The sequence below is a fragment of the Cinclus cinclus genome, chromosome 30 (assembly GCF_963662255.1).
Source record: "Cinclus cinclus chromosome 30, bCinCin1.1, whole genome shotgun sequence".
Classification (NCBI taxonomy): Eukaryota; Metazoa; Chordata; class Aves; order Passeriformes; family Cinclidae; genus Cinclus; species Cinclus cinclus.
The window spans coordinates 1628721-1654147 of record NC_085075.1 but is presented as its reverse complement, the minus strand read 5'-3'; the positions used below and the strand labels follow the sequence as shown (position 1 = coordinate 1654147).

Below are 25427 nucleotides of genomic sequence, written 5' to 3'. Positions count from 1 at the left end.
CAGCGCGCCGCCGTGCTGCGTGCGCACGCTGCGTCCCCCGCGCGGGCGCAGAGCCGCCATGGAGGCCTCGGCGGGCGGCGGCGGCGCCGGGCCCGGACGCCGCTGGTATTTCAGCCGCGAGCAGCTGGAACGCAGCCCATCCCGCCGCGCTGGCCTCGACCCCGACAAGGAGCTCTCGTACCGACAGCAGGCGGCCAATCTGCTGCAGGACATGGGGCAGCGCCTCAATGTGTATCCGGCCGCGCTAGGCCGCGCTAGGCCGCGGGTGGGAGTGGGGCGGAGCGGGCAGAGCGGGGAGGGGGGAGAGCCGGGAGCCGGTGAGGGTAGAGCCAGGAGCCGGTGCGGGGAGTGACTGCGGGGAGAGCCGAATCTTGTGGGGATCGAGGAGGGCCCGGCCCCGGGACAGGAAGATCAGGACTGAGGTGTCGGGAAGGCCCGAGCCGGTTCTCGGAGCGGGGAAGGCCGAGCCCGTTTTTGGTTCGGGAAATACCGTTTCCGGCTTAGGGAAAGCTATGCCGGCCTGTTGGAAAGGCTTAGGAAGGCCTGGCCGGCCCGGGACCGGGGAGAGCTGTGCCGGGGTGCTTGGAAGGGAGCGGCAGGCCCGTCCCGGGTGCGCCGAGCCCTTTCTGGGATCGAGGAGATTTCGAGAGGAGGGAAGGCAGTGCTGGGATGCAGGGAAGGCAAGACAAGGCCATACCGGGAGCAGGGAGAGCCGAGCCTATTTTGAGATCGCGGAAATCCCGTTTCCCGAGCAGGGAAAGCCGTGCTGGTGTGTCGGGAAGGCCCGGCCTAGGAGTGGAGAGAGCCGAACGCATTTTGGGATTGAGGAAATGCGGTTAGAGGTGTGGAAAAAGCTGTACTGGGGTGTTGTGAAGGCTCGGTAAGGCTCGGCCCATGAGCGCTCGGGAAAGCCAAGCCTGTTTTAGGACGAAGGAGATCCCACAAAGGATTTCGAGAGCTGGGAGAGCTACGCCAGCTTGTCAGAAAGGACGGTCCAGGGAGCAGGAAGAGCTGAACCTGTTTGGGGTCGAGCAGACCCCATTTTGGGAGCAGGGAGAACTCTTCTGGGGTGTTAGGAAGGCTCAGATTGGGAATGGGGAGTGCTGAGCCTGTTCTGGGATTGAGGAGAGCCTGTTTCAGGAGTGGGGAAAGCTGTGTTGGGATGCAGGGAAGGCCTGCCCTGGGAATGAGGAGAGTGAGGAGAACCCATCCTGTTCTGGTGCTGTTGGTGTGTGGTGTCTGTTCCAGCGGCTCCCCTGGGCCTGCTTGGGGGTCTCTGCGCTTTCCTTAACCCCGTTCCCAGCTCCCAGCTCACCATCAACACAGCCATCGTGTACATGCATCGCTTCTACATGGTGCAGTCCTTCACTCAGTTCCACAGGAATGTAAGTGCTGGGCTCTGGTGGGTGGGGGGCACTGGGAACCCCCGAAATTCACTCCTGCTGCTGCCTGGGCAGAGAACCCACCTTGGGAGGAGGTTTGGGAGGGGAGAGGGACCCTTTTCTCTCTGCTGGTGGTGGCTAGTCTTGAACAGCCTTCGTTCTCTGAATATTGAGAATGCACCTGATCTATTTGCTTTAGTCTTGAATTTAGTGGCTTTTTAAAGCAAACAGAGCATTTTCCTCTGCAGTCCGTGGTGCCAGCAGCGCTTTTCCTGGCAGCCAAGGTGGAGGAGCAGCCACGGAAGCTGGAGCACGTCATCAAGGTGGCACATGCCTGTCTGCACCCCCAGGAGCCTCTACTGGACACCAAGAGTGAGGTAAGTGTGGGGATGAAGCCTTGGGATGTGCTGTGAGTGCTGGAGGCCCGAGGAATGGGAATGGTATCTGGAATTGTGCAGCTCTGGTGGTTCCTCGACCCTCCCAAGGTGCTCAGGGTCAGCTTCTCAATCCAGCCTCTCTTGCTGCAAGGAGATTTGGGCTTCCCTACTCTATGCAAAGCCTTTTCTCCTCTGCTGCACACCTGGATCCAAGTGTACTGTGTGCCAGTGTCCCTGGAGTGCTGCTGAGGAGGGTGTGGAGCAGAGGAGCTCCACTGTGGGAGCAGTTTGTTCTGACACCTATCTCAGTGGGTTGAAAACATCACTGATCCCTCATCTCTCCAGACAGCCCCTTTTACCTAGAGCTGAGCAGTGAATACTGCTGAAAGGGGCAGCTTTTTGCAGGGAAACTCAGAAAATTAAAAAAAAAAAAAAAAGGCAGGAAAAGCAGCTGATTCCTGCACTGCTTGTGTGCCACCCCAGGAGTGTGGGGGACCAGCACTCAGGCTCCCCCCCAAAGACTCTGTTCCCTCTTTCTTGGCATCTCCAGATGGTTTGGGTTGGAAGGACCTTAAATCCCATGCCATTCCACCCGCCTACCATGGGCAGGGACATTCTGCACTAGCCCAGCGTGCTCTGAGCTCCATCCAGCCTGGCCTTGAACACTTCCAGGGTATCTGTGCCAGTCGCCCCGTGCAGGGAGATTTCCATTTTTGCTCCAGACAGAAGGGTGTTAGGAATGTGCAGGCTTGATCTGAGTGCCTCTCCATGAGTAACCTGCCTGTCCTCTCAACCCCAGGCTTACCTGCAACAAGCCCAAGACCTGGTCATTCTAGAGAGCATAATCCTACAGACCCTGGGTAAGTTCCTCAAAGCGGCCGGACTGCCACACGAATCCCAGAGCCAGGAGAATTCCACAGGCTGGAGAGCCTCACCCCTTCCACAGAGTCCACACAACAAACCCTGTTTTTCAGCCCGACTCCTGTTTTAACATCAAATTTTCAGGTGTAACTTGAGCCAGGCTCAGTGCTGAGAGATTTAAGTGTGGTTTGTCTCTTTGGTTTGTTTTTTTTCCCCTAAAAAGAAAGCAGGATTTGTGCTGCTTGGACACCGGCCCTTGTTCTGGGTTGTGCTTTCCAGCTCAATCGTAGAATCATGGAATGGTTTGGATTTGAAGGGACCTTAAAGACTGTCCAATTCCAGGCCATATAATGCTCCAGTTCTGTTGCAGGAAGCAGTTTGTATTGAGAGATGTCTTTAAAAAAATGGGTTAAAAGTGAATATTTTGATCAAATAAGTGGGGGAAAAATCCCCAGAACTCAACAAACCAGGATCAGTTGCTGGGTGTTTTTTGGAAATAGAAGTCTCCATATAGGGCTGTGGCTGGTGGAGCTGGTGCCCTGTTTCCTTACCAAATGTCTTGTTAAAAGTTGTGTTCACTAACAAATGTTCTGTTTCAGAGGCAGTTTGTAGATAGATCTTTACCTCCAAAAAAGCAGGATTTGTTTTTCCTGACTGGATTCAGAGCAGACACCGCGTGCCCCTCCTTCAGTAGAGGCAGAGCTGTCATGGGCTGCAAGCCTGTGGCTAAACCAAGCCGAGTTCTGCAACCTCTCAGTTCTCCAGAGACCTTTTAAAAGACTCGAGTTCTCCCAGAAGATTCTGCAGATCTGCTGCACACATGGACCAATTGGAATTCTTTTTTTCCCCTTTTCAAACATAGTTCCCAAACTGAGGAGGAAGCGGGAGCGAGGATTAAACTCAGTTGTCCTCAATGCTTTAGGCCCATTCAAAGGGAAAACAATCTGCTTCCTCTCAGCTTTTTGGGTGAGAGAAATCCCTTGGAGCAGATGCCATTGTCTTCGCCTTCCTCCCAGCTGCTTCAAGAGGCTTTGTCCTGCTATTTTTAAAATCCTTATTAGTTGTTTTGTTTCCAGTGAGGCCTTTCAGAAGCTGGGAGGTCTGGCAGCACCAGAGACCTTCTGGGTTTGTAGCTGGAGAACTTGAGGCTTCTGGATACAGGAAAAAAGGGCTCCTCTATTCCTGCCTGGCTCCAAGCAGGGCTGTAGGAGGGAAGGGGGTGCAGGAAATGTGGATCCAGGGCTGTGCTGTTGGTTCTGATGGTTGTTTGTCTGTGTCCTTCCAGGGTTTGAAATCACTATTGACCATCCTCACACCCATGTGGTGAAGTGCACCCAGCTTGTCCGAGGTGAGAGGGAATTGGTGGGAAATTGTGGGGGAGTATCCAGCTGGGATTGCTCCAGAGCTTCCCAGAACCCTGGAAAGGGTTGGGTTGGGAGGACAAACACATCTTCTACTTGTCCAGGTTGTTCCAGCCTGGCCTTGAACACTTCTAGGGATGGGGCAGCCACGGCTTCTCTGGACAATCAGGGCCTCCCTACCCTCACAGGGAAGCATTTCTTCTCACTATCCCATCTAAATCTTACCTATTCCAAGTAAAAAAACATTCCCCCTTGTCCTGCCACTCCAGGTCCCATCCAGAGTCCCACTTCAGCTCTCTTGGAACCTGAAAGCTCACAATGGGGTCACCCCAGAGACTTCTCCAGCCTGAACAATCCCAATTCTCCCAACTTTTCCTCCCAGGAGAGCTGATCCATCCCTTTGATTCTTAAAATAGAGGCAGTTTTAGATGGTTCTGGCTCTTCTGAACCACACAAAGCTCTCAGTGAGCAGCAGTTCCCAAAATCCTTGTGGCTGTGGCCTGCTGGTCAATCTCTGGGTGGCCCATGGTCCCTGCACTAAAATATGATAACATGAAAATAAGCAAATAATACCCTGATTTTTCTTTTTTTTTTTTTCTTGCAGCCAGCAAGGACTTGGCACAAACTTCCTATTTCATGGCTACAAACAGGTTATTATTTTATAATTTTATAATTTATTGATGGTTTATTTGCTGCCTGTGGCCCCAGAGGCATCGTTCAACCTGCGAGCAGCTGGGAATACCACAGGAAGAGCCTTAAGAAAGGGTTCCAGCCATTTTTCCTGCCAGCTGCTGGGTAAAATGAGCTGGAAAATAAGGGAGATGGGATACTCAGGAGCTTCACTGCTTATTTGATAGGAATTTAGTTGTGAAAGTTAAAAAAAAAAAAGGTGGAGGGGAAGATGAACGTATAAATTTTTCCTTGCTTATTCCTGGGTGTTGGAGAGTTTTTCACTCAACAAGGTGCTGTGGAAATTGTTAATGAATATGGTTTGTACCCCAAAAAAGGCTGATTTGCGACGTAAATGAAGAAAAATAAGCCCCAAGATTTTTGTATGGGTTGTTTTGCCCTTGAGTTTTCTCTGGAAATTGAAATCAGTTCTGAGTTCTTAATTTGGGTTGTTTTGTCCCTGGAAAGCAAAATCAGCCCTGGATTCTTACTCTGATCTGTTTTGTCCCTAAATTTTCACTGCCAATCTGATTCCAGCACTTTTGTTGGGATTATTTCTAAATTTAATTTCATGGATTATCAACTTCAGACAAATCTTGGAATTAGTATTTTGGAACAGACAAAATTGTGGGCATGGAAAACACTGATTGTTTGGGAAATTATGGATGGAAAAGTGTATTAGGTGCCTACAGAGGTGAAGCTGCAGGGCTGGAGATGCTTCCAAGCTCTGTCTGGGAATGCCTGGGCACATTGTTTCCCTTTTCCATCTGGGAGGTGTTCCCTGCTCACCTTCACTGTTTGTTGAAGGTGTTTCGGGCTCCAAAGGGTGCCCTGTGGATTTCTGGCCTCGGGAATGTGGTGTTGGTGATGTTTGGGTAAACACAGCCCTGCAAGCTGTTCTGTCCCTGCAGTAAGAATTTCAAAGCCACAGGATTAGGAGTTAAGGCTGGAATTGAGGGAAATCCAGGCAAAAAGTGAAGAAGAGCCTCAGTTTTTCCTGAGAGACCCAGTTCTGGGATGAACTGGATTTATCCTTATGTTCCCTTTCCTTTTGTTCTGGCATCGTTGTGGAGCAGAGTTGAGGCTCTTTGTTATCCTTGAGTTTGCTCTGCCAAGGCTCTGAATCTCCTGGGTTTGACTTCCCTGGATGAACCCAGTAACCATGAAACTTTGAGGTTTTTTGGCTGTAGATGCCAAACTTCAGCCTCTCTACTTTTCACTGATGGAAAAATGTTGACTAGGGTGGTGAGGAGATGGTGCCACATGGGGATTCAGTTGCAGAATTCCCAAAGGGTGCATTCAGGAGTGGGCAAATCCCACACTCAGGACTTGCTTCCGTGTTTCCTTAAGCTCTGGTGTTCCTGCAGGATCCTCATAGTCCCTCAGTTCTCCTGGTCCTGGTGCTGTCCACACCTTCCAGCTCTCATGGCCACGTGGAAAATCAATTTATTAATGAAAATATTTGATAGATCACCTGGCTCAGGTTCTGCTGAGTCACTCCAGCATAAAGTGTATTCCTAAAAAATCCTTTGGGAAAGGATTCCTAGACCTTCCAGACCCTTCCTAAAGCTGAAAATGGCAGGTTTGCTCCTTGAGTGCCATCTAGGAGTTGTGCTTGGAAGCTTCTCTCCAGAGCAGAGGTGGGGCTGGCAGGTGACCCCAGGACTGACTTTCATCCTTGGAGATCCCAAATCTCCTGTAGCAAACCCAAGAATGAACAGAGATGGAAGAAATCCCAACTTTGCTGTAGCAAAACAGGGATGAGCAAAATAAAACTGACAAATTTCTCTTCAAGAGCAGAGGTGGGGCTGGTCCCCAGTGACTTTTCCTCTTGGAGGGTAGTCCTGAATTTCCTGCATCAACACAGGGATAAACAGGGAAATTGGTGGAGGAGATCCCGAATTTCCTGTAGCAAAACAAGGATGAGTTTCTCCTCAGAGCAGAGACTGGGAGGTGACCTCACTACTGATTTTCCTCCTTTGGAGGAGATCCCAAATTTCCTGTAGCAAAATAGGGATGAGTTTTTCTTCAAACCACAGGTGGGGCTGGCAGGTCCTCTCAGAGAAGCTCCCAAATTACCTCTATAACAAAACCTGGTGGTGGAGAACCCAGGTTCTCTGTAGCAAAGCAGGCCCGAACAAGCGAAGCGGTCGCGAAGCCCCGCTGTGCTGGAGCAGGATGGAGCTGGCTGTGCCCAAGGGTCATTCTGGGGAGGTCCAGAGGGCCACGTTCCCCCATATCCCGCGTGGATCTGCAGCTCAGGCGTGGGAGTTGATGGCTTTTTGTTTTCTCTCCCGGTGACGTCAGCCTGCACCTGACCACCTTCAGCCTGCAGTACACCCCGCCCGTTGTGGCCTGCGTCTGTATCCACCTGGCCTGTAAGTGGTCCAACTGGGAGATCCCAGTCTCCACGGACGGGAAGCACTGGTGGGAATACGTTGATGGCACTGTAACTCTGGAGCTCTTAGATGGTAAGTTTGGGAGCGAGGTTTTTTTTCCTTGCAAAAGGCTCTGAAATGATTTTGGCATCACTGGTCCTGGGTCTGATGTTCCAACACCACTTCACGGGCTCCAGGAGTTCAGGGCTTGCTGAGGTTTTCCAGGGCAGCAGCAGCTTCTGTAGCACCACAGAGAAACAAGTTTGAATGGGTCAGTGATTCCAGTTGTCAGAATTCCCCTCCTGGTGCAGCTCCATCCCACCAGTAACTCCATCTGTCAGATGAGGGGGTTGTCCTGATGGACTGGGGCTGCTCTGACCCTCCCACTTGGGTTTGTGTCTCCTCTGCAGAACTGACTCATGAATTCCTGCAAATCCTTGAGAAAACTCCCAGCCGACTGAAACGGATCCGGAACTGGCGGGTAAGAACCTTGGATATGGGCTGTGATTCCTTGGGGAATCACAATGCAGCACAGCAAGGGAGGGAGTTGTGTGTGGAATTGGGATAACTGTGTGGTGCTTGTGGTGTTCGAGTTTATCTGTTGTGAATTAACTTGTACAGAACTTTGGTTTTCCAGCTGCATTAGCAGCCCTGCTTGCAGGGGTTGGGAATTTTCCTACAAGGAGTGATGGGAGCAAAGTGTATCTGTCTCTAAAGAAGTCTTTGCACTGTCCCTGTGAGCTGCTTGGGTTAAATCAGCTCCAGCAACACCCCAAGTAAACACCTGCTGATTTGTTTAATTCCAGGCCTCTCAAGCAGCCAGGAAATCCAAGACTGATGACCATGGCGATGACGAGAGCCTGTCAGAGCAGACAATCCTCAACATGATCTCCAGGAACAACAGCTCGGACATGAACATCGCTGGGCTCATGAGCATGTCTACATCCTCCACCGCCGGAGCGGGGCCAGCACTCCCAGCCTCGGCCGATTCCCCCGGGGAGCCGAGCGCTGCAGATCCATCCCAGGCGGATCATTGGCATCCCCCGGCCAAGCTGGACATCCACAGGACTAGCGAGAGCACGTCAGCTGCTGAGCACCCTCAGCAGGATGGTGCTGCCTACCCCAAGCAGAACACCAAGAACGCACCCTCGGCCAAGGTGTCCCTGAAGGAATACCGGGCCAAGCACGCCGAGGAACTCGCGGCACAGAAGCGGCAGCTGGAAAACATGGAAGCAAATGTGCGCTCCCAGTACGCCTACGCCGCACAGAACCTCCTGGTGCAGCAGCAGCGGGAGAGGGAAGGGCAGCAGGACAGCAACCCCTCCCCAATCGTTCTGAAAATCCCCATCACGGGGCCGGAGAACCCCGAGCGCCTGCCCGGCGCGGACAAGGGTGACAAAGCTCTCAAGATGAGGATCCCGGCGGTGGGGGGAGGCGGGGAGAGGCCGGTCCCCTCCAAGCAGGAGGAGATCAAGATGCGGATTAAGGGCCCGGGTCCCGGAGACAGACACAGCTCCACGGATGAGAGCAGCGGGAAGATCCGGGACTACAAAGAGAAGCACAAGGGCCACTCATCCAACCATCACCACCACCACCACAACCACCACTCGCACAAACACTTGCATGCCCAGCTCGGCGCCGGCCCCAGCACCGTGGCCAAGCGCCCGGGGGACTCCAAACACAGCACCCAACCTGGTGCCACCGCCACCCCCCACAAGGGCTACGGGCCTCTCGCCCCCACCCGCAAAAGACCCCTGCCCGAGGAGCCCCCGGCCATGTCCCATGAGCACCAGCCCAAGGTGGGCAAAGTCTCCAAAGGCCCCGGAGTGCCATTCCCATATGCCCACCTTCCCGGGGCTGCCCACCTCCCAGGGCACAGCTCGGATTTGTCCCAGCCCAGCAAAGCCCGGGGCACCCACAAATCGGACAAGGGGCCTTCGGGGGCCAACGGGCACAATGTCAGCCAGGCCAGTGACTATCAGGACACGGTGAACATGCTGCACTCGCTGCTGAGCGCGCAGGGCATGCAGCCCACCCAGCCCCCTGCCTTTGAATTCCACTCGTACGAGCTCCTGAACCCCCGGGCTTCCAGCAGCTCCAGAGCTGCCACCAACACGGACAAGCCCCGACCACCCCCCCTGCCCTCGGAACCACCTCCCCCGCTGCCTCCCCTCCCCAAATAACCTCCTTTTTACTACTGAGTCTGGAGCCCGAGCCCAACCCTGCAGGGCTTTTCTAAGGGCTTTTTGATCTCCACTGCCTCACGAAGAACTTATTTTATTATAATATAACTTTTATTATTGATATTTAGTTGTTAAAGCTGTGAAAGGATAAGGAACCCTTTCTCTATTCCTCCCTTTCCCCCATAGGCTCCCAGGTAGTGTTGGGCTTTGACCCCTCTCTGGGGAACATGGGGGATATTTAAAATATGTCACAGAAAATTTAAGATGTTTTACAAATAATTTAAGCATTAACTTATATCTTAGTGGTTTGGTTCCTTTTAATTCTGAGGGGCTGTGGCAGAGCCATGGAAGGGCTTTTGGGGAGGTTCCATTTGAGGTATTGGTGTTGAGGAGTTCTTGGGGAATGGAGGGGTGTGGGGGGGGTGAGGCAATCCCAGGTGATAGCTGTTTTCCCTCCCATGGGTCCTGTATCCTTGCCCCTGCACCTGTTCTGGTTTGGGATCAGGTCTCCATCCCTTGCTTCCTTCCTATAGATCCTGGGTTTTCCACTGGAAACCCTTGGGGCACAGGTGGGTCTCAGTGGGGCACATTCCTAGTAGGATGTGGGATGAGAAAGTGCCAGGCTGGTCCTGTAGGCATCCTGCCCAGGGCAGCCCTTCAGGGAATCACACTGGCACATAGCTGTTCCCAAGCTGAGCTGGAAGCAGCTTCTCCTGGAACCTCAGCCCAGGGCCAAGAGACCTGCCAGGGTTTGGGTTGAATATTTGGGAAAGCCCCATTTCCTTTCTTTTTAGACTTGACTTGTCTGACCTTCAATAAATGGATGGTCTCTGGATGTTTTTGGCAAACTCTTGTTCCATGTCGAGCTTGATTTTAGGAGGAAATCCTGCTGGCAAACCCCCTCCAAGGATTTGGGGATCAATTTGGTCCAGTTTTGGGACCACTTCTTAAGATTTGGACAAGGCCCATCCCTTGCTTCCCTTCCCTGGTTCAGTGTCCCTCTTGGAGGTGGCTCCTCCTGGGATGTCCAGGCTGTGGCTTTCTTCGTGGGGAAGCAGTTGTCCGTTCGTGGCCGGCTCGAGAAACTGGGAGGGAACCTGTGGTTGGTACTGTGGGACCAAGCTGGTCCTACGACGGGTGTCTCCTGCCCCGTATCCAAAGCGCACGCCCGGTACCCGCTCACGCACCCCCGGTTTCCGGGAGCCGCCCCCCCCCCCCCCTCCCCCTTTAGTCCTGTCCCGGGACACGCTCTCCCCCCGCCCCCCGGTGTCCGGGCCAGGGAACCCACCCGGGTCCCGCCGCGCCCACGTGTCGCGTTCCCGCCGCGCCGCGCCCACGTGACCCCCAGGGGCGTGGTCTCTCTGTGCGTGAGTGACTGCGAGCTCAGCCAATCGCGCGAGAGAACGCCCCCGTGCTCGCCGCTGACTGGCGGGCGGGCGGACCAGTGAGGCGGCGGGGCGGGTGCACGGCGCGGCAGCGCGGAGGCCGCGGCAGCAGAGAGGTAAGATGGCGGCGGGGCGTCCTGCTCGCAATGGGGACCGTTCTACCCCTCAGCGCGGTCCCCGAGTGTTTCTCCAGGGACCTTCCGTCCTGCATCGTCCCGGGGGCGGTCTTCCTTCCGCTCTCCGCTCCGTCAGCGCTGCCTGGGTGCTCCTCAGGGCTGCCCCTCACGCCCGCCGCCCGCGGACAAAATGGCGGCGCCGGGGCGGTGGGAGCGCGCGTGCGCGGGAGCGCGGCGGCAGAGCACGTGCGCGGGGCGCCGGGACAGACCGGGATGGGCGCCGGGAGAGAGGCTGGGATAGATCGGGATGAGTACCGGGATAAAGCTGGGCATAAACCGGGGTACGCGCTGAGGGACGCCAGGATAGAGGCGGGAATAGACCGAGATGAACGCCAGAAAAGAGCGGGATAAGCCGTGTTTGAGGCTGGATGGGCAGCGGGGATGCACCGGTGTGGAGGCGTGGGTGGACACCGGTAGCAGGAAAGGACGAGTCACAGGGATACATCGGGACAGAGACAACGATGGTCACTGGGAGCAGCGAGGAGATGCACTGGGGGTGCGCTCAGAGAAGAGGATCTCCCACAGATTTCTGCAGGGCTAAAGTTCCTTCGGCCGTTATTGGGAATTACCTCCTTAGGAACAGCCTCACCTTCTGCTGAAGGGGTCAGACTTTTATTCAAATTATTTCCTGCTGCCGCTTTACATTTTTTCAGCGTTTTAGCCATCCCCCTTTCCTTGCTCTGCATCCCTCCCGCAGCGTCGGCATGAACAGGATCCGGATTCACGTGTTGCCCACGAGCCGAGGCCGCCTGACTCCGGTGCCACGGCCCCAGGAGCCCCTGGCCTGTGCCTTCGCCCCCCGGCCTTGCTCCCAGCCCCGTCTGGAAGGGCAGGAATTCTGCATCAAACACATCCTTGAGGACAGGAATGCTCCCTTCAAACAGTGCAGCTACGTGTCCACAAAGAATGGGAAGCGTTGTCCCAACGCTGCTCCCAAACCTGAGAAGAAGGATGGGTGAGTGGCTCTGCCTCTTGGTTTTCCAGTTCCAGACTCTATGAAATTAAAACAGGCAAGGAGAGGTTTTTCTGTATGTCTTCCCTGTTGAAGGAACAGCTGGAGCTGTCAGGGGAGTTTTATACTGGATTTTGTGAAAAGGTTATTCCCCCACCGGAGCACTTGAACAACTCCTCAGGGAAGTGATCACATTGGCAGCCCTTCCAGAGCCCAGTGAGTGTTTGAGTAATGCACCCAGGAACATGGTGGCATTTTGGGATGTCCTGTTTAAGGCCAGGAATTGGACTTGGTGATCCTTTGGGTCCCTTTCAGGATGTTCATGACTCTTCTTTTTCAGCTTCTGCATTTGGGTTACCTCTGAGAGGTAGCTCCCTTTTTCCAAAGTGTTTTTAAGCTGGAGAAAGATTCCATGGAGTTATTTTGGGACTGAGGGCTGTGCCCTGGCCCAGCAGAAGGTGGCTGCAGTGCCCCAGGCCCTGTGTGTGCTGTCCTTCCCTCATCTCAGCACATCCCACTGCCTGTGCCAGTGCATAATCCCCAGAGCAGCCACTCAGATCCCTTCGGAGCTTTGACCTGGTTGTGCTGCTGCTTCCCTTAGGCCTTTAAAATGCTTGGGTGACAGGGATGGAACAGTTATGGATGATAGAGCACAGATTGCTCACAGGAACATTGCTTCCAGAGATTTACTGGGATGCGGACGGTGGTTGTCACCACCCTGGTTCCTGTGCCATAAAATGTGGGGAAGGCAGAGTCCAATGAGAATGTTTGGAATCGGAAGAGCTCAAAAATTCACCCACCTCACTGGCTTTAACTGAAAGCTCTTTTTACTCCCTGCTGCTGCTGCCAGAGGTGACATTCCTAGAGCAGTGGGTGGGTTTTCAGCATTCCCAGGCTGTCCCTATGAGAGATTCCAAGTGCCAGGGGTTGTGCCCTGCTCAGGTGAAACCCTGCATCCAGAGCTGCCTCCAGCTCTGCTCTCAGCACAGGAAAAACATAGAGCAGTTGGAGTGAGTCCAGAGAGGCACTGAGATGAGCAGAGGGCTGGAGCAGCTTTCCTACAAGGAAAGGCTGAGAGAATTGAGATTGTTCTGGAGAAGAGAAGCTCAGAGGTGAACTAATTGTGACCATAAAGTGCCTGACAGAGCTGCAGGAAAGATGGAGAGACTAGTTACAAGGGGTGAAGTGCCAGGACAAGGGGGAATGGCTTCCCACTGCCAGAGGCAGGGTGTCACAGGGAACAAATTACTCCCTGTGAGGCTGGGGATGCTCTGGAATGGATTTCCCTGAGAAGCTGGGGCTGCTGCTGGATCCCTGGAAGTGTCTGAGGCCAGGTTGGACAGGGCTTGGAGCAGCCTAGGATAGTGGAAGGTGTCCCTGCCCATGATCTTTACATCCCCTCCCATGCCAAAGAATCCTGGGGTTCTGTGAAAATGCAGGAATGTGGTAGGTTTGGGAGCTATTCCAGAGCTGGTGGCTGTGCTCATTTAAATCCCTTTAGGGTCCCTCTTCAAAAGAGGATGCCCCCCCCACACCCCCATTTTTCTCTCACATGAGGAAAACTTGAAGATTTTAATCCCCAGATTATTGTGGCATCATCCTGCATTTCAGCCAACACACTTCAAAGCCTCAGGAATTAATTGAAGCAAAACCAAAGCACCAGGATCCATGGGAGCTGCTCCTGTGAGCAAGGTGTCCCCTCAGTGTTAGGATGCTGCTGCGAGTGCTGAGCACTGCTGTTGGAGACAAACTTGGGATCTGCTTTGGAGTTTGGTGATGGAGGAGGGGTTGTGTTGCACTTATGTGGAGATGGACACAGCTGGTATCACCACCAGTCCTTTAGTAGAAGACTCTACATGCCTTCTTCTCTCACAACTCATACTCTTTCTTTCATAGACTTCTCTCAGGTAACTCTGGCTCATTTTCTCAAAGGCAGCTTCATACAGTACTGTTTCCTTTTCTTATAGGCAGTTCCACACAGCTCTGACTCCTCCTTCCACTCTGCATGACTGGCTAAACCCCAAGCTGTCCCTTTCCCAGCCACCCAACCCTGTCTGTCCCTCACACAACATCTCACCAAATCTGCCCCTTGCATGATCACACATCCCTTAGCTCCTCACAGCACAGCCAGCAGCCTCCTGCTCTTACTCCAATTCAAAACTGCAACTGCCTTTAGCTGTGGCCAGCTAACCCACTCTTTCCTGTTCCCCAAACTGATTTGGCACACACAGATGCTTCCACTCCTTGGTAATCAGTGCAGCTGCCAGTCATTGGGAAAGATTCCCTCCTGCACTATCCTTTCAGCCTAGCTACCCACAGGATTGCAGCAGCAGGAGCAGTGAGAGTGAGCAGGGTCGGGCTGGGGGGTGCTCAGATCAGCTTTTAGGTACTTCCTCCCTAAATTATACTATGATCCCTTGCCTGGCTGAGGGTTGTACTGAGGCATGGTTTGTCCTGCAGCACCTCGTTCTGTGCGGAGCACGCCCGACGGAACGCGCTGGCACTCCAGGCTCAGGTGAAGAAATCCAACCCTGGGCCCGTGGGTGAGACCCTCCTGTGCCAGCTGAGCTCCTATGCCCGGGCAGAGCTGGGCTCACAGAGCACAGAGAGCAGCCGGAGCGAGGCCAGCCGCATCCTGGGTAAGGTCTAAACTTGTGCATTGGGATTTTAGCCTTTATGTTTTCAAATCCTCTACTTCAGATCCATTAGTGCATAACTTTAAACTCCATGTGGAGTGTTACTTAACTGTCTTTGTGTTTTAGTAAGACAAAACAATTCTTCTAGGCCTGAAACTCGAGGACACCCTACAGCCTCAGGCCCTGGAAAGTGTAAACCAAAGTGAATTGGGGGGGGAGCAAACTGGAGGGATATGATTTAATTAGCTGAAACTAGTTGGAGGATTAACCCCTGATGTATAAATAGACCAAAATTTACATCTGTCTGAAAAACTCATGACCATCATCCATCCTGGGTGTAGGCTCTGGGAAGCTTTTGACTTCCCAAGGTATATCTACTGAAGGCCTTTAATAAATACCCACTTTATTCTCTTAACCTGCCCTAGCCTCTGTTCTAGGCAGCCACTCCGAGGCATCAAACCCATAGGCAGTGCCTGGCTGCTCTCTTCCTGTGGGGGAAAACCAGCTGTATCCCTTATTTAGTCCAGAGCGAAAAAGATCCCATGGCCTGGCAGTAAAAGCTGGGGTTTTGTAAAGCCTGGTGTGTCTCGCCTGCAGAGAAATCCACCTGCCAGGCCCAGATCCTGCAGATTTAGTATGGAAATGTTAGTAGGGCTGCTGAGTAGTACCACTGGAATTCCTGGTGATTCCTCTGAGGGCAGAAGCATCATTCCCAGTGTGTTCTGGCTGTTCCAGGCTGGGAGGTTTCCTGTTGTTTACTGCTCCTCCCTTACTCAGAGTTACCCTTCACTCAGTTTTGGGGTGGAGAATTCCCTCTTGGTGTGAGGCAGAGCCAGCTCAGCTCCATGGGGCTCAGCTCCAGGGTGTCCCTGGTCATTCTGGGATGTGGGATAGTGTCCTGTGACTCCCAGTGCTGTGTCTTGCAGACGAGGACAGCTGGAGTGACTGTGAGCAGGACCCTGTCACCGTGGAGCAGACATGGCGTGGGGACCCCGACAGCGAAGCTGACAGCATCGACAGCGACCAGGAGGATCCCCTCAAGTAGGTTGGGGAGTTAAATCCATGTTATATTTTGGGGGGGGCACAGCCTGGAGAAGAGGCTCAGGGGGGAACCTTCTGGCTTTTCACAACTCTGACATGAAGCTGCAGCCAAGTGGGGGTCAGGCTCTGTTTTCCCCAGGAAACAAGGGACAGAACAAGTGGAAACAGCCTCAGTCTGTGCCAGGGGAGGTTCAGGTTGGACATCGGGAGGAATTCCTTCATGGAAAAAGTTGTCAGGCATTGGAATTGCCATGAAAAGTGGTGGAATCCCCATCCCTGGAGGTATGCAAGGAATAAGTGGCACTCAGGGCTCTGGAGGTGGTCAGTCACAGGTTGGACTCAATCCTGGGGAGCTTTTCCAACCTCTGGGATTCCATGGTGGCTGCTGCCTGCTATGCACAGGCATAAGTCTGGGCTAACTGTGGCTCCAAGGGACAGTGGTTGTGTTAAAAACATGACATTATCAGTGATTTGTCATGGATTTGTGCCCACGTTGTTTGTTTGCTGTGGATACTCTCGGGTCCTGGAGCTGGGCTTTTCTGGGAAGCACTTGCTGCTTATCCTCTTGCCGAGTGGAGTGGATCCCTTGGCAGCTTCTCTGGGTGATCCCATCTCTTTAAAAAAAGCCTGAAATTGAGTATTTCAGCTTATCGTTTGTTGATGGTGTAACCCAGAGTATTCCAAATCACATCAGTGTTGTTTGTGAGGGGGGAACAGCCCAGAGGGATCCCTACATAACAATAATCTTGAGAAACCCCACAGATTCAGAGAATCAAGCCTTGAGGGTTTCCCAAATCCTTTGGGAGACCAGCCCTGAGGCACCCCCAAACCCTTTGGAAAAATAATCCTGAGAGACTTTCCCCCAGCCTTTGGGGGTTCAGGCTTAAGAGACTCCCACACCCTTTGGGAGAGCAGCCTCATGGGACCCCTCCACCTCATTTTGCATTTAGCTTTGAAGGACCTCCACACCCTTAGTGGCAACAACCCTGGGGGGGAGATCTCCATACCCTGAAGAGGATCAGCCTTGAGAGACTCCCACACCCTTTTGGAGAACAGTCCTGAGGGACCCCCCCCACACACCCTTTGGGGTTTCAGCCCTCAGGGATCCCCACACCCTTTGTGGGGATCATCCCCCTACTTTTCAGCAGAAAAAATCCCATGGGATCCTCAGACCCTTCAGGAATCAACCCCAAGGGGCCCCCAGACCCTTTGGGCGGGGGTTAGTCTTCAGGGACACTCCCAAACAGACCCTGTTCCTGGGGTCTCCAGGCATGCTGGTGTGTACACAGCTGAGGAGGTGGCTCTGATCATGCGGGAGAAGCTGATCCGACTGCAGTCCCTTTACATCGACCAGTTCAAACGGCTCCAGCACCTGCTGAAGGAGAAGAAGCGCCGGTTCCTGCACAGCAGGAAGGGAGAACACGAGGCCATTGGTGAGCCAGACCTCCTGCCTGAGGGTGTGCTCAGAAATCTGCTAAAAAAGAGGGGTTTGGGCTTCTCTAGAGGCAGATTTCAGAGCAGGGTAAGGGGAGGGTTCCACACTCACAGCAGGTGTTTTGTTGAGAGGCTGGAGTGTGGCTGGAGCTGGGGAAGTGGCTGGAGAGCAAGGAGAAGGGTCTGGAGAACTGAGGGAGCTGGGGAGGGGCTGAGCCTGGAGAAAAGGGAGCTTGGGTGGGACCATCTCACTCTCTGTAGCTCCCTGACAGGAGGGTACAGCCAGATGGGGGTCAGGCTCTGCTCTCAGGAACAATGAGACAAGAAGAAATGGTTCCAAACTGTGCCAGGGGAGATTTGGGTTGGACATCGAGTAGATTTCTCTATGGAAAAGGTGTTCAGGCATTGGAACTGCCTGGGGAAGTGGTGGAGTCCCTGTCCCCAGAGGTATTCAAGGACATTGCACTCAGTGCTCTGGTCTGGTTAACAAGATAGGAATCTGTCACAGGTTGGACTCTGATCGTGGAGACCTCTTCCCAGCCTGAGTGATTCCATGATTCTGTGCTGGTACTCTGCCCAGAGATCCATATCACTGAAGTTACAAAGCTTGTGCATTTCTTTGCTCTTCAGAGTTTGCAACGTTGACAGGAAATGAGCTATAATGTTTAATTCTGAGACAAAAGTGCTTATTTTGTACTGGGATTTCCTGTTTTTTCCTTTTACGAACAAAAAGTATATTCGTTCATAAGGCCCTTGGTGTGGACAGGACTTGGTTCCAGTAACCAGTGCTGCTGTACTGGCATATTCCTCCTTAGCAGGGATGCAGCTTTCCCTCTGCCTTTGCTGGCATTCTCTCTGTGCAGAATATGCTCTTGGAGGCAGGAATTCCCAGTTCAGCAGAGGCAAAACTGAGTTGTGTAACTGATCCCAAGGATTGCGGAGCAAAGGACTCTTTTTCCAGCATCATCCTTTAATAGCTCATCCTGGAAAACGCCATAATTCAGCTGAGGCTCAAGTAAAAATAACCAGGAGTTTGGTACATACCAATTTTACAGAGCTCTTTTTAGCAAACGAGTCAGAGAAAAGCAGATCCTGAGCTTTGCTCTGTAATTACACCAGGAATGCTGACGGGAAATTTCCAGAACTCGCACAGGAGTGACCTGGAATTTGACAAGTTTCTATTCTGCTGCTGAAATCACAATGGACGGGAGTGGCTGAATTATTTTTAAAGGAGGTTTTAAAAATACTCAGTGGGCCCAAGTGTTCCTGGTGCGTGTGGAGAGGTCAGGATAAATTTTGGGAAGGAACCTGCACCGCCAGGTGTCACCCAAAGTTGCGCTTCTGTTGGTCCTGTGGATGGAGCCCTCAAAACCCTCGATGGCTGATCTTGAAGCCAAAAAAATGGGCAGGTGGGTGGAGATTTTTGACTCTTCCTTTATTCCTGCAGGGAGCAGCCTCCTGACAGGGCCAGAGGGGCTGATGGCCAAGGAGAGGGAGAACCTGAAGCGTCTCAAGTGCCTGCGGCGCTACCGGCAGCGCTACGGGGTGGAGGCTCTGCTGCACCGGCAGCTCCGCGAGCGCAGGGTCCTGGCCACCGATGGCGCGGCCCAGCAGGTCCGTGGGGACACCCTGCATGGGCCTCTCTTGTGTCTTTCTGGGAGTGACCCCAAGCCAATGCAGATTGTCCCGTGTAAGACCCTTCCTGCAAGGACAGCCACCCTCCTGGGTTTGTTGGGGCTTGTGGGAGCTTCTGGATCTGTGGGAGCTCTTTGTGTCTGCACCTTGAGTGCTAGGGTCAGTTTTGGGCTCCTTGCAACAAGAAAGACTTTGAGGGTCAAGTCCAGAGAAGGAAATGGAACTTGGGAAGGGACTGGAGCACAAAAAGGGTCTGGAAAACTCCTGAGGAGATGAGGGAGCTGGGGGGTGCTCAGCATGGAGAAAAGGGGGCTTAGGGTGTTTGAAGGCTTGAGGATTTTTGGGAGCTCCTGGGTCTGTAGGAACTCCTGGGTTGTGGAAGCAAGTGGGTTTTTCAAGGCTCTCAGGTTTTTTGGGAGCTCTTGGGTCTGTGGAAGCTCCTGAGTGAGTCTATTCCAGTGCCTGAAGGAGGCTTAATAAAAAGAGGGAGAGGGAGTTTTAAATAGACAGGCAGTGACAGGACAAGGGGGAATGATTTTAAGTTATGAGAGATTTAGGTGGGATACTGGGAGCAAATTCCTCCCTGTGAGGCTGGGGAGGCGCTGGCACAGAGTGCCCAGAGAAGCTGTGGCTGCTTCATCCTTGGTGGTGCCCAAGGCCAGGTCACATGTGGCTTAGAGCAACCTGGGATAGTGGAAGGTGTCCTTGCCCATGAGAACAGGAGCTTAAGGAGCTTTAAGGTCTCTCCCAACCCAAACCATTCTGTGATTTCAGGCACACACCACCCGCTCCAGCCAGCGCTGCTTGGCCTTTGTTGATGATGTGCGATGCTCCAACCCGTCCCTCCCGATGACCCGGCACTGCCTCACACGTATCCTTTCATCCTGACACTTCCTAAGTGTTTGCCAGCAGTTTACCCTGTGGCTGTGCCTCCCTTTTCCCTCTCTGGCCCTGAATCAAGGCCATCGGTTTGTTGTAGCCGTTGGTTTCAAACAGGAGCCCAGAGGAAATGTCTCCCAGTCTGTTGGGGCTCCCATCCCATGGAACTGCCAATTCGTGTGGGAGCAACAAAGAGCTGGGCTCAGGGGTGGTCCTGCCATGGCCTCCTGGGTCCAGAGCATCCAAACAGGGTGGGCATTTCACTTGGAAGCAGAAAACCCAGGCAGGCTCAAGCTGTGAGGGATGTGCAAGGATCCCCTCCAGGGACAGGGATTCCACTACCTCTCTGAGCTGCCCTTCCAGTGTCAGACCACCCCTTCCATGGAAGAAATTGCTCCTGATGATTGCTGAAATTCAGGAACTTCCCCTGACGAAGCTTAAGGCTCTTTCCTCTTGTCCTGTCCCTTGTTCTCTGGGAGCAGAGCCTACCCCCCACCTGAGAACACACACAGCAGAGCATGGCCTTGGGGATTTTTGGGAGGGTAGTTCTGAGCCTGTTTGGAGCTGCTATGTCCCAGTTCAGTCTCTGTGACCTTTCAGAAGGTTCCTCTGTGTGTGTATGAACAGCCAGTTCCACTTCCCAAATCAGCCTCAGCTCTTGGAGAGGCAGCGCTGAAAGTTCCCCTGGGATTCCCCAGTTCAAAGTTGATTCCCAGTATGGGATCAAGGATCCCCCAGCTTAATGATGGTCCCCAATATGGAAGCCATGACCCCAGCATTACCCTGAGTGCATCTGCTCCATCCGCTCTTGTGGGAGGGGGTGGAGGTGTCCAGGTTTGGATTAGGCTGGAGCTGCAGGCAGGAGCAGTGGAGTAAGTCAGGACAAGTTCTGGCACTGGGTCCCAGGGCTGGGTGAGGAGGAGCTTCTGGATCTATGGGAGATCTTGGGTTTCTGGGATATGCAGGGGTTTTGAGAGCTCTTGGGTTTATCAGAGTTCCTGGGTTTGTCCGAACTTCTAGATTTGTGGGAGCTCCTGGGTCTGCAGGAGCTTGTGAGTTTTTGGGAGCTCTTGGGTCTTGAGGAGTTTTCAGATTTCTTGGGGGAATCTGGATTTTTCAGAGCCCCTGGGTTTGCTTTGTCCCTGCAGTTGTCAGACTCCCCCAGCCCTGTGCAGGGAGCAGGAGCTGAAAGCTGCCTTTGTTTCTCTCTAACCACCACAGACCTCAAAATAAAGACAGGAGAAATCCCATAAAACAGCCGGAGAAGCTGCTGTTGGCAGCTGGCGCTCCCGGGAGGGAAGGGAAGAGCTGGGTCTGGCGGGAGCTCTCGGCTGACTCTCACTGACACAAACAAGCTTTTCCTCGGGCAGCTGATAATATCTGATAACATCTGCGGCTTTTCGGGGAGGCTCCTGGGCTCTCTTTGTTTCCAGGAGCTGGATTGTTTGTGACAAGGCACTAAAGGGATGGGGAAAGGCTGGGAGACTCCAGATGAAGCCTGGGATTTTTGTCCTCTTCGCAATCCGTGCTTTTGGCTACCAGTAAAGTCAGTGCTGGAGCTGGGAGTTGATCCAGGAGGTGAAAATCTGCCTCCCCCACCCCCTGTTCCCTCACCACATCTTCCTTTGGGTGTCCCAGGTCTTTCTCTCTTGGGCTGAGCTCTGACACTGCTGCCAGCCTGGACTGTGCTCCCCACAGCCTGCTGGAAAGAGGATTCCTGAGAAATCCTTGGAGTAGGGAGGAGAGGAGGGAAGGGTGAATCTCAAACCTAGGCTGCTTAAGAAACTGGCTTAAACTTGGTGGTTTTTTTTCCAATTTCATGTGGGTTTGGGATTCCCCCCACCCCTCACTTTTGGAAATTGCAGTTGGGATGATCCCGGTTGGAAAGGAATGGAAGAGGATCGGAAGAGGAGGAAGAGGGATGGAAGAGGAGGAGGAAGGGATTGGAAGAAGAGGTTGGAAGAAGTGAATGAGGATTGAAAGAGGAGGAATGGAGTCAGAAGAGGGTGGAGTTGGAAGAGGAGGAAGGGGTTGGCAGAGGACGATGGGATCAGAATGAGGCTTGGAAGAAGAGGGTGGGTGTGGGCAGAGGAGGAAAGGGTTGGAAAGTGATGGGTTCAGAGCAGGCTGGGTTTTGATCTGTAGCTCCTCTGCCCTTGAATCACTCTGCAAGTGTGATGCAATTGAAACAGAGTTTCTGTTCAGGATTAAAGGCAGGAAATCCCATTTACACCTCTGGCAGGAACAGGTTTTCCACTGGGAAGGAAAATGCAGTGGGAAGATACAAATACCATAGCTAAACTCCTGGCTGTGGAAAAGGCATTGTGTGTGCTGGGATCTCCTGGCCTGTTGGGCTGGAGCTGATCGTGTTCCATGGATGTCTGCAAACAAAAGTTAATCCTGTGCCTTTGTGACATCCAGCTGAGAATCTGTGAGTGGTTTCCAGGGATCCAGCCACGTCTCCCAGCCCCCACGGGGTGGGCTGTGGCTGTTGTCCCAGTTTTCCATCGTGGAAATCAGTGTCACCCACATCCCTGGGCAGTTGGGGTGCAGCTCTAGGCTCTGGATTCCTGGTCTGAGAGAAATGGGGGTGGGTTTAGCGCCATTTGTGGGGGAACTGGGAGCATTTCTCAGTATCCATCCCTCTGGATGTGTCTCTGGCCGTACCTCTGCTGCTTTCCTTGACCTCCTCTTCCCAGATATCTGCCAGGATACAAACCAGACACTATTCAAACCGTGCCAGGGCTCAGAGGAAGTTCCCTGCAACAAGCCCGTGCCCGTAAGCCTGTCTGAGGAGCCGTGCTGCCCCCTGCACCTCCGCCTGCCCCCCCAGATGTACGTCCCAGAGCAGGTCCTGGCTGTCCCCCAGGAGCTGGGAACTGCTCCCACAGATCTGTACCTGAGCGCAGCCGAGCTCCAGCCCACGGAGAGTTTGCCCCTGGAATTCAGTGATGTAAGTGGCAAAGCTGCTCCTCTGCCCACCTGAGAGCCCTCCTGGAATGCTGCATCCAGGTCTGGGATCCTCAGCACAGGAAGAGCTGCTGGAGCAAGACCAGAGGAGGCCACGGAGATGCTCCAGTGGCTGGAACAGCTCTGGAGCGGGCTGGGAGAGATAGGGGTGTCCAACCTGGAGAAGAGAAGGATCCAGGGACACCTTAGAGCCCCTCCCAGAGCCTGCAGAGAGCTGGAGAGGGACTTGGGACAAAGGATGGAGGGCCAGGACGAGGGGAAATAGCTTCCATTGCCAGAGACAGGGTTAGATGGGATATTGGGAAGGAATTCTTGTGGTGGTGGGGGGGCCCTGGTACAGGGTGCCCAGAGAAGCTGGGGCTGCTGCTGGATCCCTGGAAGTGTCTAAAGCCAGGCTGGAGTGAGCTTGGAGCACCCTGGGATAGTGGAAGGTGTCCCTGCCCATAGCAGGGGTGGAATTGGATGATCTTTGCATCCCCTCCCAATCCAAAGCATCCTGGGATTCTGTGAAAATGCAGGAATGTGGAAGGTTTGGGAGCTATTCCAGGGCTGGTGGCTGTTCCTCTGGGATGGCTGTGCTCATTTAAATCCCTTTAGGGGCCTCTTCAAAAGAGGATTTTCCCCTCCACACCCCCATTTTCTCTCGCATGAGGAAAACATGAAGATTTTAATCCCCAGATTATTGTGGCATCATCCTGCATTTCAGCCAACACACTTCAAAGCCTCAGGAATGCATTGAGGCAAAACGAAAGCACCAGGATCCATGGGAGCTGCTCCTGTGAGCGAGGTGTCCCCTCAGTATTTGTTCCTGAGATTGGTGAGCACTGCTGTTGGAGACAAACCTTGAATCTGCTTTGGAGTTTGGTGATAGAGGAGAAATTGCAGCAGCAGGAGCTGGGAGAGCAAGCACGATCAGGCTTGAGGGAGCTCAGATCAGATCCCAGCCCTTTTCCGTGCAAACAGGAGGTGGATTTTCTTGGGTTAGAAAGGAAAAACAGGACTGTTTTCCCTCATCCTGTCCTTTGAGAGGGTTTTGAGCTCCCTCTGGAGAGCTGCAGATTTGTGGAAGCTGCCGGGGGCATCTGTGTTATGTCTCACGTTGTGCCAGGCTGGGGAAGTGCCACTCATGAGTCAGGAATCTCACCCTCGTGTCAAACCCCTTCTGGAGCCAAAACAAATCCCAGCCTCTCCTGAATCCCAGCCTCTTGTCAAGGAGGGCAGATGGAGGAGTCCTCAGAGCCTGTCCATCCCCATCTGTGGTGTCAGGGCAAGCAAAGGAGGTGTGACATCCTAGGAGAGGCTGGGGATGTTCCAGGTGTCCTCAGGAATGTGTGTGACATTCTGGAGAGCAGGGATTGCTTTGGGAATCCCCAGAAGGATGTGACTGGACCTTGTCAAAGCCATTCCAGGTTCTGGAGGGGCACTCTGGGGACAACACGTCACACTGGGCTCCAGGTGGTGTGTCCCACACCTTGTCCTCAGCCATGCCAGTTGCGATCATGGCGTTCCAGGAGAAAGGAGTAGGGGGTTCCTGGGGTGTGTTCCTGGCTGCTGGCCAGGGGCCCCGCTGGCATGGTGCCCACTCCTCTTCCCTGCCTTTCTCCTCCCTTTCCTGCTGCTTCAGAGGGTTGGAGTCTCCTCAGACCCCTCCTGATGAGCCACTCCGCTGTTTTTCCTGCCAGGACCTGGACGTGGTGGGTGATGGGATGCAGTGCCCCCCATCCCCTCTGCTCTTTGACCCTTCTGTGACCCTCGATCCGTCCCTGCGGGACATGGCCGAGGCTCCCATCGACATCCTGGCGCTGGAGGAGCCAGACAGGGGCATCTCCTCCACCGCACTCGTCCCTCCAGCCGAGGGCCCTGCGCAGGTAGGGCTGGGTGTGCCTGCCCCCCTCCCAGTCTGGGATAGGCATTTCCCAGAAGGATCCTCCCCCCTTCCTCTGGACAGGCCTGGGGGGCTCCACTCCCACACAGAGGCTCCAGAGCCTGGGTGTGCCCATGGTCTGGATGGCATTAGGAATGCCAGGGTGGAGTGGCAGCCGGAGGGCAGCCCCTGAGGTGGCTCTGTGGGTGGCTCAGTACCGCCCTTGTCCTGGGGATGGATGTCCTGGGAGTGTCCGGGACATGGGATGGCTGGGCAGGGGGACTGCCTGCTGTTGAAACCTTTTAGTCCCAGCAAGGGGTTTTTAGGGGAGTTGTTTCCCAGGCCAGTTCTTTCTTCCTTGGAGTCTTACATTTCACTGAGTACCAAATCTGTTCCTGTCATCTTGCCTGGGAACCTGGGGCTTCTTTGGGGTGTCCCCACAGGGACAGGTGATACCACCCACTCCCCTATCCTGCCTCTCCTGTCATGCCTTCTGGGGTGAAATCCAGGTTTTGAGGTGGGGGGGCCACAGCCGAGGCTCTGACTGAAGACCCCCAGTTTGCTGTAGCTGTTGGTTTCAAGCAGGAGCCCAGAGGAAATGTCTCCCGGTCTATTGGTGCTCCATCCTATGGAGTGACCAATTCGTGTGGGAGCAACACTATTCCAGGCTGTGTCCCACCACAGCCGACACCATGTCCTGTCCTGTCCCCTGCAGAGTCAGCTCCCGTACCAGCCAGGGCCCCGGGATGAGCAGCAGCCAGAAGAAACGGCCTCATCCACCCCAGCCAGGGGCACAGCTGCCAACGGGAGCCTGGAGCCGGGGGCCATGAGCTGAGCCTGGCAGCACCGGGATCCCCACACCCTGGGGACTCTCAGCCTGGGATTTGGGGCCACTCGGGTGCTGGGGTCTTGCACCAGTGCCAGGATGAGCTGCAGCTCTGGCTCCTCCACTGATTCCTGGAGCCACAGGGACCCCTGAAACCCCAGATGGGGTCTCCAGACTCCCACAGCCACAGAAGACTGGAAAGGGAAATCATTGAAGTCCTGGGATCATTTGCCAGGCCCTGGGGGGATGATGTGGCCCTGTAATGTGTCTGGGGGACAGGTTTCATCCCACAACGTTCCCCCACAATAAAGTGATGGAGGTGGGTGCTCAGAGTCCCTGTGTCGTGTGGATGAGCCCAAGAACTGGGGATAGTTTCGGGGTGCTCTGGGGGCCTGTGTGTCCTGGGGGGGGGGGGGGA

At 53.9% G+C, this 25427-nt stretch overlaps 2 protein-coding genes and 2 non-coding genes across 10 annotated transcripts; all 4 read left to right on the top strand.

Annotated features, from left to right (window-relative positions):
• Positions 1-76: 76 nt before the first annotated feature.
• On the top strand, positions 77-10046 carry CCNT1 (cyclin T1). Of its 5 annotated transcripts, XM_062510917.1 has the most exons (10): positions 77-231; positions 1304-1385; positions 1631-1759; positions 2559-2619; positions 3906-3968; positions 4586-4631; positions 6958-7121; positions 7439-7509; positions 7835-8305; positions 8336-10046. In XM_062510917.1, the coding sequence occupies exons 1-10, from the start codon at positions 212-214 to the stop codon at positions 9209-9211; spliced, it is 1983 nt and encodes a 660-aa protein (XP_062366901.1). In that variant the 5' UTR covers positions 77-211; the 3' UTR covers positions 9212-10046. The 5 variants fall into 5 exon arrangements, with proteins under 5 accessions (XP_062366901.1, XP_062366900.1, XP_062366903.1 ...); XM_062510916.1 differs by having other exon boundaries at positions 7835-10046; XM_062510919.1 differs by lacking the exon at positions 7439-7509 and having other exon boundaries at positions 99-231; positions 6958-7009.
• A 655-nt stretch (positions 10047-10701) lies between these two features.
• On the top strand, positions 10702-25327 carry KANSL2 (KAT8 regulatory NSL complex subunit 2). Of its 3 annotated transcripts, none has more exons than XM_062510946.1 (10): positions 10702-10712; positions 11470-11727; positions 14185-14363; positions 15287-15401; positions 16671-16834; positions 18283-18449; positions 19245-19341; positions 22049-22302; positions 24002-24187; positions 24899-25327. In XM_062510946.1, the coding sequence occupies exons 2-10, from the start codon at positions 11477-11479 to the stop codon at positions 25016-25018; spliced, it is 1533 nt and encodes a 510-aa protein (XP_062366930.1). In that variant the 5' UTR covers positions 10702-10712; positions 11470-11476; the 3' UTR covers positions 25019-25327. The 3 variants fall into 3 exon arrangements, with proteins under 3 accessions (XP_062366930.1, XP_062366931.1, XP_062366932.1); XM_062510947.1 differs by lacking the exon at positions 10702-10712 and adding an exon at positions 10861-11375; XM_062510948.1 differs by lacking the exon at positions 10702-10712 and having other exon boundaries at positions 10861-11727; positions 24002-24192; positions 24901-25327.
• Positions 19416-19543, top strand: LOC134055050 (small nucleolar RNA SNORA2/SNORA34 family). The gene has a single exon (XR_009934075.1). It is a non-coding gene; the product is annotated as a small nucleolar RNA SNORA2/SNORA34 family (small nucleolar RNA).
• LOC134055049 (small nucleolar RNA SNORA2/SNORA34 family) lies at positions 24718-24844 on the top strand. Its single transcript, XR_009934074.1, has one exon. It is a non-coding gene; the product is annotated as a small nucleolar RNA SNORA2/SNORA34 family (small nucleolar RNA).
• Positions 25328-25427: the final 100 nt, after the last annotated feature.